We start from the raw sequence: 12,218 nt of genomic DNA, 5'->3' as shown, positions 1-12,218 counted from the left end.
ACAGTGTAAAGAAATGCAAGGCTCCACCCTGCCCCGTGGCCCGCATAGCTTCTCAACCATGTGACAGACAGCTGGCAGCAAATTTTCTTCTGGCCCGCTTTCAAAATATACAAAAAAATTCTTCAAAATGAAAATACTTTTTAAAAACGGACTAGTCTACCACATGAAACAAGATGTTCAATGCAGCAAAACAAGATCTCTTGCTTGAAAATGGGGGTAAGGTGCAAGTCAAAGTCAGAAGCGGCACTTGAGATTGGGATGGGGCAATAACCATGAGTCTGAGGGAGAGGGGGAGGGGGGAGATGTGAGGGACCTCCAGATAAATTATTTACTTATTTCAGATAGACGTTGCACTCCACCCCTTCCCGGCCTCCAGGAGACTCGTGATGGCTTCATCATTTGCATCAAACCAATCCTTATGCTGGCGTGTTTGGGTTCCCAGCACTGATTTGGCTGTGCTGTATATAATGGTTTTAAGGGATTTCCATTGTTCAGCATAATTTCCGGTCAAGTTTATTGGTAAAGCCTCGCTTAGATTTGAAGAAAGTTCTTGCTGCTTGGCTGATGCTTGCATTAGAGCCACACTAAGACGTGGGCTGCATGGTTTCAGATTTCGCTTGGTTGAGCAATGGACTCTAAGCCTGGTTCTTGCACACACAAGCTTGTGGTCTGTCCAGCAGTCAGCACGTCTACAGACAAGGCAATCATAGACGTTGGTCGCATAATGTCTCCTTATGATCATGTAATAAATCATGTGCCCTAATTTTGATCTAAGATGGTACCAAATCCCTGGTGTTGGGCTGGCGGCTAGGGTGCCAGCTTTAGGATCCTAGGATCCTGGGTTCGAATCCCGGTCGATCGCTGAATTAACGCCAGGGGGGTTGACTCAGCCTGTCATCCTTCCGAGGTCGGCTAATTGAGTACCAGTTCACTGGTAATTCCCTGCTTGTCGCAAAAGGCGACAAAAAGGGTTGGCAGCAGGAAGGGCATCCGGCCGTAAAACATTGCTTCAAAAAGGGAACCGAAAAACAACAACAACCACGGTCCCCGAAAAAGGCCAACCCCCGCTCGCGGGGAAAAAATGGCCTCTAAAGGTGTTTTTTTATTTTATGGTACCAAGTGGTCTTGTGTACGTCTACATGGGCGAATATGGTATTTGCGAAGGGAACACAAAAGCGGGAACACAGATGCAGTACCATAATCCCTTGGGAGTTGCAAGTACCAATGCCGTAGTGGCCTATCACTTCACTCCATGTACTCGTGCATGGAAGCCTCCGAACAGAAAGAGTTTGTCTTTAACTAGTGCTTCCCGGAGCACTTCTGTGAGCGGGTCTTAGAAAAGGGTTTTCTCTTCTCATGGGTGCTTAAAGGTTGGAGCAAAAGTGCTTATTACTGCAATGCAAGTTCTTTTTATACACAGGCGAACATACATGATTCGGGGAATGACACCTTTCCAGCTCACAACAGCTTCTCGCCTGTCAATTTATATGGCAGCAGCTACCTCCTCCAGTCTTCTCTCACCCATTGGGTGACCCGAGTGGATATTAACGTACCTTGTATCGTCAAACTCTTCTTGGCCAGAGGTTCTGCATTCACTCAGGCCAGCAATGTCTATATGCAGCCTGGACAGTTCCCGGGCCACCAAAGCTGAGCGGCGTTCTGGAGACACTCACTTCTGATTGTCATTATTCAGAGTTCTGACATTTCAACGTGCCAGCTTTAGAGCACCCAAGGTGTGCTTTGACATGCTAGCGAGCATGCTGCCCTCTTCCGTGCTCGCATCCTGCATCCAGGTTTACTGCAGTGGCCACGAAAGCCAAACATCACTGTAGCAGCTGGGTGCAGTGGTATAAATAGGACCAGGGGCTGACCTTAACTGGACTGGTCCAAACATGATGTCTCAACATGATGATGATGATGATGATCAAACAGACATGATGTCATGATGTCAGGGAACAAGTTCTCTCATCCACCCTGAAGATGTCATGTTCAGCTATTTAACTGATATATATATATATATATATAATATATATATATATATATATATATATATATATATATATATATACAGTGGCGTAGTGATGGGAGGGGAGAGGGGGTTGGGGGTTGGGGGGAGGGGGGGGCGTTGAACGAATGCGTGAATCATTTCAACAAAGTCCCAGAAAATCAATCCGACGCACATCAAGAAAACTGGGACTAACAACCACCACGATACACAGGATTTTTTAAAATAAAAGACTGAAGCTTTATGCAGATAAGATTCAGATTCTGCAGGAACTCAAACCAAATGATGGACCCAAATGCAAGGCGTTTGCCTTGGGAATGCTCAGTCGCATAGAGGATGACTAAGATTACCTGAAAAAGGTCATGTTCACAGACAAAGATTCATTTCATGTATTGGGGAAGGTCAACCGGTGCAATGTGGGGATCTGGGGTTCTGAAAAGCCCCACGTACGCGATAGTTCGAAAGGTCAATGTGTGGTGTGGCCTTCTCCATGACCGTTTTCTTGGTGGGTCCGTTTTTCTTTATGGAGAATACAGTGACCTCAACAATTTACATGAACATGGTGGAAGGATTCGCCTTCCCACAGATTGAAGACCTGCAACGCGATATCATTTTTCAACAGGACAGTGCTCTCCCTCATTGGCCTTCGTCGTTCAAGCCATCCTGGATGAAAAATCTCCAGGTCGCTGGATAGGCCAAGACAGACCAACCACCTGGTCCCCACAATCTCCAGACATATAAACCCCTTGATTTTCTTTTTTCTGTGGGACTTTATCAAAGATGTTGTCAATAACACCAAGGTGGCAAACCTGCAGGATCTTCGTTCTCGGATCATAGCCACATGCTCACTGGTGGGTGCAAATATATATATATATATATATATATATATATATATATATATATATATATATATATATATATATATATATATATATATATATATATATATATATACATATACAGTGGAACCTTGACTTACGAGTTTAATTCGTTCCGTGACCGAGCTCGTAACTCAATTTGCTCGTTTCTCAAATCAAATTTCCCCATTGAAATGCATTGAAATGCTATTAATCCGTTCCAGCCCGCCAAAAACCACACCAATTTTTTTTTAAATATACAGTATATATAAAAATATCTCGCGCTTTATATTTCACCTGTATGCAGCATACAAGTTGGCAGGATGGCCTGGACTGGAGGTACGCACACTTGACTCTAAAGTCTAAACTGTCCAGCCTGGGTTTGAATCCCGACCCAGCTATAACCTGTCATGGGTGAATCACAGGCAGGGTGATTCATCAATGTGTGTACCGCTAAACTGGGCGCCCCGTTTGCGTCCCATTAGTTGTTGGATGTTAAGGATCTCACCGTGTTTTCCACAAAGAGAAGGCGAGCTATCGCCGGCACTCTGAACAAGTTGTGGCCTGGCATGGCATGAACATGAAAACATGAACATGAACATGAAATGTTCGACATGAACATGAAATTTTCCGAAATAACCAAAATGCGAAAACTAAAATGCATCGCTATACGACAGAGATACGTACTGTACTTGAACGGCAAGATAACCACGTGACCAGAACCCACCTGGCGGCGTGAACTCGAAATAACCAAAATGCGAAAACTAAAATGCATCGCTATACGACAGAGATACGTACTTGAACGGCAAGATAACCACGTGACCGGGTGGCGAAAGCTCGTAACTCGGATCTCGGCTCGCATCTCAAAGCAATAAACTGCCGGAGCGACGGCTCGTATCTCGAAAAACTCGTAAGTTGGGGCACTCGTAAGTCAGGTTCCACTGTATATATACACATACACTACCAGTCAAAAGTTTTAGAACACCTCAATTTTTCCGATTTTTATTGAAGGTTCGGTGGTTCGGTGTTGAAGGTTCGGTGAACGGCGGGGAAGCTGGAAGGGGCTGATTGGGTGGCGCGCCAAGGCTGACGTCATAACCCAGGTTACAAAAGGGGGCGCTGCATGACATTTTCAGCAGCTCTTAGCTAGCAGCTCTCTCCTGGCTTCCTCGCGCTCGTGGTTTCCTCTTCGCTCTGGGCTTCTTCGTTGGTCGCTTGTCTCTGCGCTTCCATTCTTGGTCTTGAGAGGTCCTGGTGGTCGTTGGTTCACCATCTGCGTGGTGCGGGAGCGAGGCTCGGTGCTGTGAACGGGCGGCACCTCGTGTGCGAACGGCGAAGGGATTGGAGCGAGGGCGTTGGCTCAGGCCTAGCGAAGCATGCGAGGCAGACGGAGGGTTTCTCAACACCGGAGTTTGGAGCCGTGTTGGACGATACACTGCAACCGACGGACAGATAAGGCCGCACACCACATCACCATTACACGACGATTTCCTTTATTTATTCATTCCTGTGTGCATATTCGAAGTGAGGTGTGTGGGATCCCAATATAGGATTTAGTTTATTTGATTACCGTCGCGTTTCTTGTTATCGGGTTCCGTGGAATAAATCTCTATTTTTGTACATTAAATCTTGTTTGTTCGAGTTCATTAATTCCCTGCAGGATCGGAGCTGTCGTCGGTTAGCTCAAGGTAAGCGGTTTTGCCGCATCTTCCTCTTCCCTTCTTCTTCCCACGTTTTATAGCCGAATCCGAGTTGGTCATTGCCTCCGTTAAATCAGTTTGGTCCATCCGCGGTCCCTGGTATTAACCGGAGGGATTCGCACGACAATATGTTACAATTAAGACTTCATGACAAGCAAATTCCATGATCACAAGGAAACAGTTATGGAATTTGGAAGGCCTCACTCTAAAGTCTAAACCAAAGCTCAAAAGAGTTTTGCATGGAGGTAATTGACTAGGACTGAATAACCAATGTCAGTGATTGGCCTGGAACCAAGACAGCCCAGAAAAACAAACAAAAAGACGTATGTGTTTTTGAATAATAAAAATAGAAGAGAAAAAGCATAAACATTTCCTACCTATTATTGTGGAACGAACGTGGCCAGCATGGAACTTTTTTGCAATGTTGGGTGAGCTGTGGAATCACACAAGGGCAGCGTTAACACATGAATCCAACACCAAAGTGCATACATTAAATACATACTAAAACTATGACTCTATAAATTTTCCTGACTTCATTATTCTGATGTAAGGAATTTAATGTAATTGCATTGCAATGCATCTTACCTGAACTCCACAACAACCTTCTGTGGAACGTGGTTGTGCAAGAGACCATAGGACACTCCATCATTTAATACTCGCTGTAGCACTGTCTGTCAACCAAGGAAACGTCAAACACCATCTTAACGAGTAAACATTAACAAAATAATACATAACAAAATGGCAATTAAAAAGGCCTCGTGAATTTCCCCGCTTAACAATTGTATTGCCTTCTCTGGTCCACTGCTAGCTGTGGGACATTTGTAATATCACTCACATGGTTTGACCATGTTGTCATCAAATTAATTAATTTGTGCATCATATATATTGTTACGTGTTACCTCCCCAAACTCCGGTTACGGTGCCCCTCAGAGTCTCGAGAGAGAACACGGCAGCAAGATTTGTTATTTTGAGTGTTCTAATAAACCATGGTAGAACCACACCAATGAAATTGTAGGACAAAACAAGTAATTGTATTAAGAACTCTCACATACACAATAATAACACTCTTAAAGATACAACGAAAATATCATTTGCATCAAATGAACAATACATATGATGGTACCATCATTCCCCAATGCTCTCAAAGCAATAAACTCACGATACGCCAAACGTGAGTGGAATGTAACATTCCCCAAAGTCCGTGCATGGATCCCCACGCTGGTTGAAGGTCGAAGTTGTGCAGAACGGCAAATCAATAGGCAGGTATTGGCGCGGCTGTGGATGAGGAGTTACGAGGTGAGAGGTTGATATGGGAATTGATCCGATATGGAAACCAAGGGCAATCAACACAACGAGGTTGATATGGAACTCCCAACGACAAACACGATGCACCAGGCGGACGATCTCCTTGAGGGAAAATGGTGGATCGGTCTGTAATGGAGGCTTGCTTTCCCTCCAACAATAGTTCACACTTGGTGATAAAACCTGAGACACAGGTTTAATTGCAATCACAATATAGCACGATGTCGCGGGCAATCCCTTTCCCGGGAAGCCTCAACTCATTCGCAACCAATCTGAAAAAGGTCTGCCCGCAGCCTCGATGCGACTCAAAGCTGTCTCCTCCTCTCCCTGCCGATCTCCTCCTCTCTCCTCTTCCGGTTTCTTTGCCGCGTTTTCCTTTTTCCTTCACAAACATTTATTTTTACCTTTTACTAAAGCCATCTCCATTTCACACAAAAATCTTAACAACAATATTACCTGAAACTAAAAATCCTACAAGTACATAATAACAACGAAGGCGGAAGTGACGAATCCGTAAAAAAATAAATATATATATATATATGTACACTGCATATTTGATAGATACTCGTGTGTATGTATATATATATATATATATATATATATATATATATATATATATATATATATATATATTGTTACGGACCGCGGATAAGATGTTGTTTTGCCGAGCGGATGGCGCCGCGGCCGAACAGTTACCCCGACTAACCCGATTCCTGGACGTTGGCCAAAATCGCGCCACAGGTATTCAATTTGGAAACCTCTAAAGCGACTGAATGTAAAGAGGAAGAAGAAGAAGTCGTACAGAAGAGTAACAGGATTTATTATTTACACACACTAAGCAAAAGGAGCAGTCAAGGTTATATACAGGGAAAATGGAAAAAGCAGGTGACACAGTGAAAATACTAGCTTAACTATACAAGCTTAATTAACCCTGGGACAAGACAAACAAAACAAACTCACGTACACAAGAAGGATGGAATGGCAGGAATGGATGCTGGAAGGAGGAATGGGAAGGTTCAGCTGGGGCAGATGGTTCGGGTTTGATCCCGCACGGGACGTCGGCTGGACCTCGACGGCCACCGATGCCACCGCTATCTGGTTCCCGCGGGGTAACGGGTTGAAGCTGCCTGGTGGAGCCAAAGCTGCTTCTCTGGCTCACCTCAGGACGCGTCTGCCATCTCTGGCGCAACTCTTTCTTGGACCCTTTTTGCACAACTCTGTCTTGGTACCTTTTGCGCAACTCTTGTCATTCACCTCTCTTTGGCGCAACTCTTGTAATAGACCTTTGGCGCAACTCTTATAATTGACTTCTCGTGCAACTCTTGTAATTGGCCTCGAACCTCCTCTCTCGAACCTTCTCTCTCGAACCTTCTCTTTTTCTCTCTCTGGCGCAACGGCATCCGCGCGCGCTTATATAACGCCTCGGGCGATCAAGCCGCCGGCCTTCAGGACACGCCCATCGGTGAGCTCGCTTCGGCCCTGATTGGTGGGCACAGGCCCTCTGACTCCACCCTTGATGACGATGGGCGGGCACGCCCTTCTTCCCCGAGCTGACCACGCCGTAATGGTGGCAATTGCAGTTGGCAGTAGAAGTTTTGGGAATGGGAATGAAAGGGGATCTATCTATTTGAATTCGGTACAATGGAGTATTAAGTTAATGGAAGACAAGGCCTTACCCTAATACACATAATAAGGAAATAACTGTCCACAAGGGGGGAAATCTATGATTGGCTAATGTGTGGTGTTTATGAACTAATTACGGGACGCACTTTGACCTTTATACATAACTGGAGTAAGGAGGGCGATATTTTAACAACAATTTACACAATAACAACAAAAAAAACAAACCATTCTCATATCCACAACAATATATATATATATATATATATATATATATATATATATATATATATATATATATATTATATATATATATATATATATATATATATATATAATATATATATATATATATATATATATATACAGGGTGGTCCAGAAACCCTGGGCACATTTTGAAGAACGATACCTGCAACAAACAACTAAGTTTATTATTGTTCTTTGGTGCAAACCAAAACATGATTATTCGTAAATGGATGTGACCGCTTCAACACGCACAAGCATCACGTGATACGCAACGGTGTGAGGTGCATCACGTGATATGGATTGGGGTGTCATTGTGCTGCACGCGTTTATCTTTGCATTAGTTCAGTTCATTGTTAATTAGACGCCCTAATATGACGGAGGATAACATGAGACTGTACGATTTTTTTCTGTATCTAAAAATTCAACTGAAGTTCACAGACAACCTGCCAAATAATGTGGTGATGACACAATTGACAGAAAAACCATCAGCAGAATAAACAAGCAGTTTGATGAAACCGGCAGTATTCTTCCAAATCAGTCACCTGGTAGGTGTTCGAACTGAGGAAAGCAGAGCGGTCATTCAACAGCAACTCGACAGTAACACACCATTATCAACTAGTCATTTATCAAACGTCACCAACATAAGCCGATCATCGATTTGAAGAATACTAAAAGACCTTAATGCGAAACCATACATACCCAGATTAATTCACCAACTATCTGAGGATGATTTTGACAGATGCATTGAGGCATGTGAGACATTGCTTGGGTTAATGGATATGGACAATGATTTGCAGAACAGAATCTTGTGGTCAGATTAATCAAGTTTACTCTATCTGGTTCTCTGAATCATCATAACAGCATGATATGGGCAGTAGACAACCCACAATTTACTGTTGAGCATAACGTCCAGTATCAAGCTAGTGTGTCCGTCTAGGCAGGCATTTCTTCTGGAGGCATTGTTGGACCAATATTTTTAGAAGAAAATATGAATGCTGCAAATTACCTTCTAATCCAAGTTTCCCCTCACCGAATGAAACTGCTGCCTTAACGACTGAAACATGCAGAACTTCCCGTCAGATTGTGTCAGAGTGCAGTTTGAACATTTGAACTGATCCGTTTCATGTATATTTGACTGATTAGACTGTTTAACGAGCAATTATGTTTTGTTTTGCACTAAATAACAATAATAAACATAGTTGTTTGTTGCAGGTATCGTTCTTTAAAATGTGCCCAGGGTTTCTGGACCACTCTGTATATACACACAAGCAAAAGTTCCCGGCGTTGCCGGACAATGAAGGGAGGGGAGAGGAGAAGTAGGGGAGAAGAGGGGGGAGGAGAGGAGGGAGGGAGAGGAGGGAGGGAGAGGGGGGAGGAGAGGAGGGAGGAAGGGGGGAGGAGAGGATGGAGGGGGGGTAGGGCAGGGGGGGGAGGAGAGAGAGGGAAAGGGGAAGAGGGAAGGGGGTGGGGGAAGGGAGGGGGGGAAGAGAGAGGAAGGGAGGGAAGGGAAAGGGGGAGGACAGGGGGAGGGAAGGGAAAGGGGGAGGACAGGGGAAGGGAAGGGAAAGGGGAGGAGGAAGGGAAAGGGGGGTGGGGAGTGGGGAGTGGGACGGGGAGGAGGGGAAGTAATGGGGGAGGGAAGGGAGGGTTAGTATATCGCACAAAAATGTTAGTCAATAAAAAAATGGGTATGTCAAAACAAAAAGGAAGCTCTGTCTACTGTAACGCCATGGTTTGCAAAAGCAGTCTAAATAGTGTTCACCAAGTTGGTTAAACATATTAAAAAAGGGTGTTATAACACACCCAAACTTCCACGGCCTTGTGACTAATTCATTAAGTACACAGGTATTTCTGACTTCATTTGTAGAGCCCTCAGAAACTGGCTTAACCACTCCAGCAAGCACTCCAACGAAATGGGTGATAAGGAATGGCTGGTTTGGCAAACGATAGCAAGCTGATTGCTTCTGGTTTAAATGGCTGAGGAATTTTTTTTAATACATCGCAGGTACAGTGGAGTCAGTGGCGTATCGAGGTAAAATGACGCTCGGGGGCGAGGGTATATAATTATATATATATACAGTGCATTCAGAAAGTATTCAGACCCTTTCACTTTTTTCACATTTTGTTATGTTGCAGCCTTATGCTGAAATCGTTTAAATTCATTTTTCCCCTCATCAATCTACACTCAATACCCCATAATGACAAAGAGAAAACAGGATTTTAGAAAGTTTTGCAAATTTATTTTAAAAAATAAAACTGAAATATCACATTGACATAAGTATTCAGACCCTTTGCTATGACACTTGAAGTTGCTATGACACTTGAAGCCACTCTTGCGTTGTCTTGGCTATGTGCTTAGGGTCATTGTCCTGTTGGAAGGTGAACCTTCGGCCCTGTCTGAGGTCCTGAGCGCTCTGTTTCAGGTTTTCATTAAGGATATCTCTGTACTTTGCTCCGTTCATTGTTCCCTCAACCCTGACCAGTCCGCCAGTCCCTGCTGCTAAAAAAACACCCCCACAGCATGATGCTGCCACCACCATGCTTCACCGTTGGGATGGTATTGGGCAGGTGATGAGCGGTGCCTGGTTTCCTCCAGACATGACGCTTAGAATTGAGGCCAAACAGTTCAATCTTGGTTTCATCAGACCACAGAATCTTGTTTCTCACAGACTGAGAGTCCTTTAGGTGCTTTTTTGCAAACTCCAAGCGGGCTTTCATGTGTCTTTCACTGAGGAGAGGCTTCCGCCTGGGCACTCTGCCATAAAGCCCAGATCGATGGAGTGTTGCAGTGATGGTTGTCCTTCTGGAAGTTTCTCCCATCTCCACACAGAATCTCTGGAGCTCAGGCCAGAGTGACCATCGGGTTCTTGGTCACCCTCTCTTACCAAGGCCCTTCTCCCCCGAATGCTCAGTTTGGTCGGGCGGCCAGCTCTAGGGAGAGTCCTGGTTGTTCCAAACTTATTCCATTTAAGTATTATGGAGGCCACTGTGCTCTTGGGAACCTTCAATGCAGCAGATTTTTGTTGTAGGCTTCCCCAGATCTGTGCCTCGACACAATCCTGTCTCTGAGCTCTGCAGGCAGTTCCTTCAACCTCATGGCTTGGTTTTTGCTCTGAAATGCATTGTCAGCTGTGAGACCTTATATAGACAGGTGTGTGCCTTTCCAAATCATGTCCAATCAATTGACTTTACCACAGGTGGACTCCAATCAAGGTGTAGAAACATCTGAATGATGATCAAGAGAAATGGGAGGCACCTGAGCTAAATTTCAAGTGTCATAGCACAGGGTCTGAATACTTATGTCAATGTGATATTTCAGTTTTTTCTTTTTAATAAATTTGCAAAACTTTCTAAAATCCTGTTTTCTCTTTGTCAGTATGGGGTATTGAGTGTAGATTGATGAGGGAAAAAATGAATTTAAACGTTTTCAGCATAAGGCTGCAACATAACAAAAAGTGAAAAAAGTGAAGGGGTCTGAATACTTTTTGAATGCACTGTGTATATATATATATATATATATATATATACTATATATATATATACAGTCACGTGAAAAAGTAAGTACAACCCCATGTAAAGTTTTGACATTTTCAACATATTTCAACATACAGTTATTTGATCTTCATTTCAACAATATTGATAGATAAAGGTGATATAATATAACAAATATCATGAAACGTTTACATTTTGTAGTCCATTGTATAATTTAAATAAACATAAATGCAAATTTCGCATGTGGAAAAAGTAAGTACACCCCTACATTTATCACTACTTCAAATACCTAAAATTAGAACAGGTGCACCAGCTCAGGTGCAAATGATTAGAAAATCGTTAGAGAAGATCTTGGAGGAACCTGTCTTATTTAACCCTCAGACATTTAGTTTGGTTTGCTCTTTGTTGTTAAAGTGTGCGGCGTCACCATACCTAGATCAAAAGAGCTCTCTGAGGCCTTCAGAAAGAAGGTTATAGATGCCGATGAGTCTGGGAAAGGGTTTAAAAAGATCTCCAAACAATTTGAAATCAATCATTCGACTGTCCGGAAGATCATCTACAAGTGGAGAAGATTCCAAACAACTGCCAACTTGTTCAGGCCAGGCCGCCCCAGCAAGTTCAGCCCGAGAGCAGACCACAAGATGCTGAAAGAAGTCTCTAAGAACCCCAGAATGTCATCAAGGGACCAACAGGTAGCACTTGCCACTGTTGATGTCAAAGTGCACGAGTCTACCATTAGAAAGAGGCTGCACAAATTTGATCTACATGGGAGGTGTGCCAGGAGGAAACCTTTGCTGTCCAGAAAGAACATCAGGGCAAGACTAAAGTTTGCCAATGAACACCGAGGCAAAGACCAGCACTTCTGGAACAATGTGCTCTGGACAGATGAGTCAAAGGTCGAGCTATTTGGCCACAGTACCAGAAGACATGTTTGGCGAAAACCAAAGACAGCATTTGACCACAAGGACCTGATACTAACTGTAAAGCATGGTGGTG

General features: G+C 43.8%; 1 protein-coding gene across 1 annotated transcript in view; it reads right to left on the bottom strand.

Moving 5' to 3' along the window:
* RARS2 (arginyl-tRNA synthetase 2, mitochondrial) overlaps positions 1 to 12,218 on the bottom strand; it is a 79,881-nt gene that overhangs the window by 36,802 nt on the left and 30,861 nt on the right. The window contains exons 5-6 of the mRNA XM_078773567.1: positions 5,148 to 5,233; positions 4,878 to 4,995 (exon numbers count right to left, since the gene is read on the bottom strand). Of these exons, the coding sequence (XP_078629693.1) occupies positions 4,878 to 4,995; positions 5,148 to 5,233 (204 nt within the window). The remainder of the gene's footprint in view (positions 1 to 4,877; positions 4,996 to 5,147; positions 5,234 to 12,218) is intronic.

Source organism: Myxine glutinosa, chromosome 3 (genome assembly GCF_964187855.1).
Source record: "Myxine glutinosa chromosome 3, kmMyxGlut1.1, whole genome shotgun sequence".
In the NCBI taxonomy this organism is placed as follows: domain Eukaryota; kingdom Metazoa; phylum Chordata; class Myxini; order Myxiniformes; family Myxinidae; genus Myxine; species Myxine glutinosa.
The sequence above is the reverse complement of the archived record's forward strand: the minus strand, read 5'-3'. Positions and strand labels throughout refer to the sequence as shown.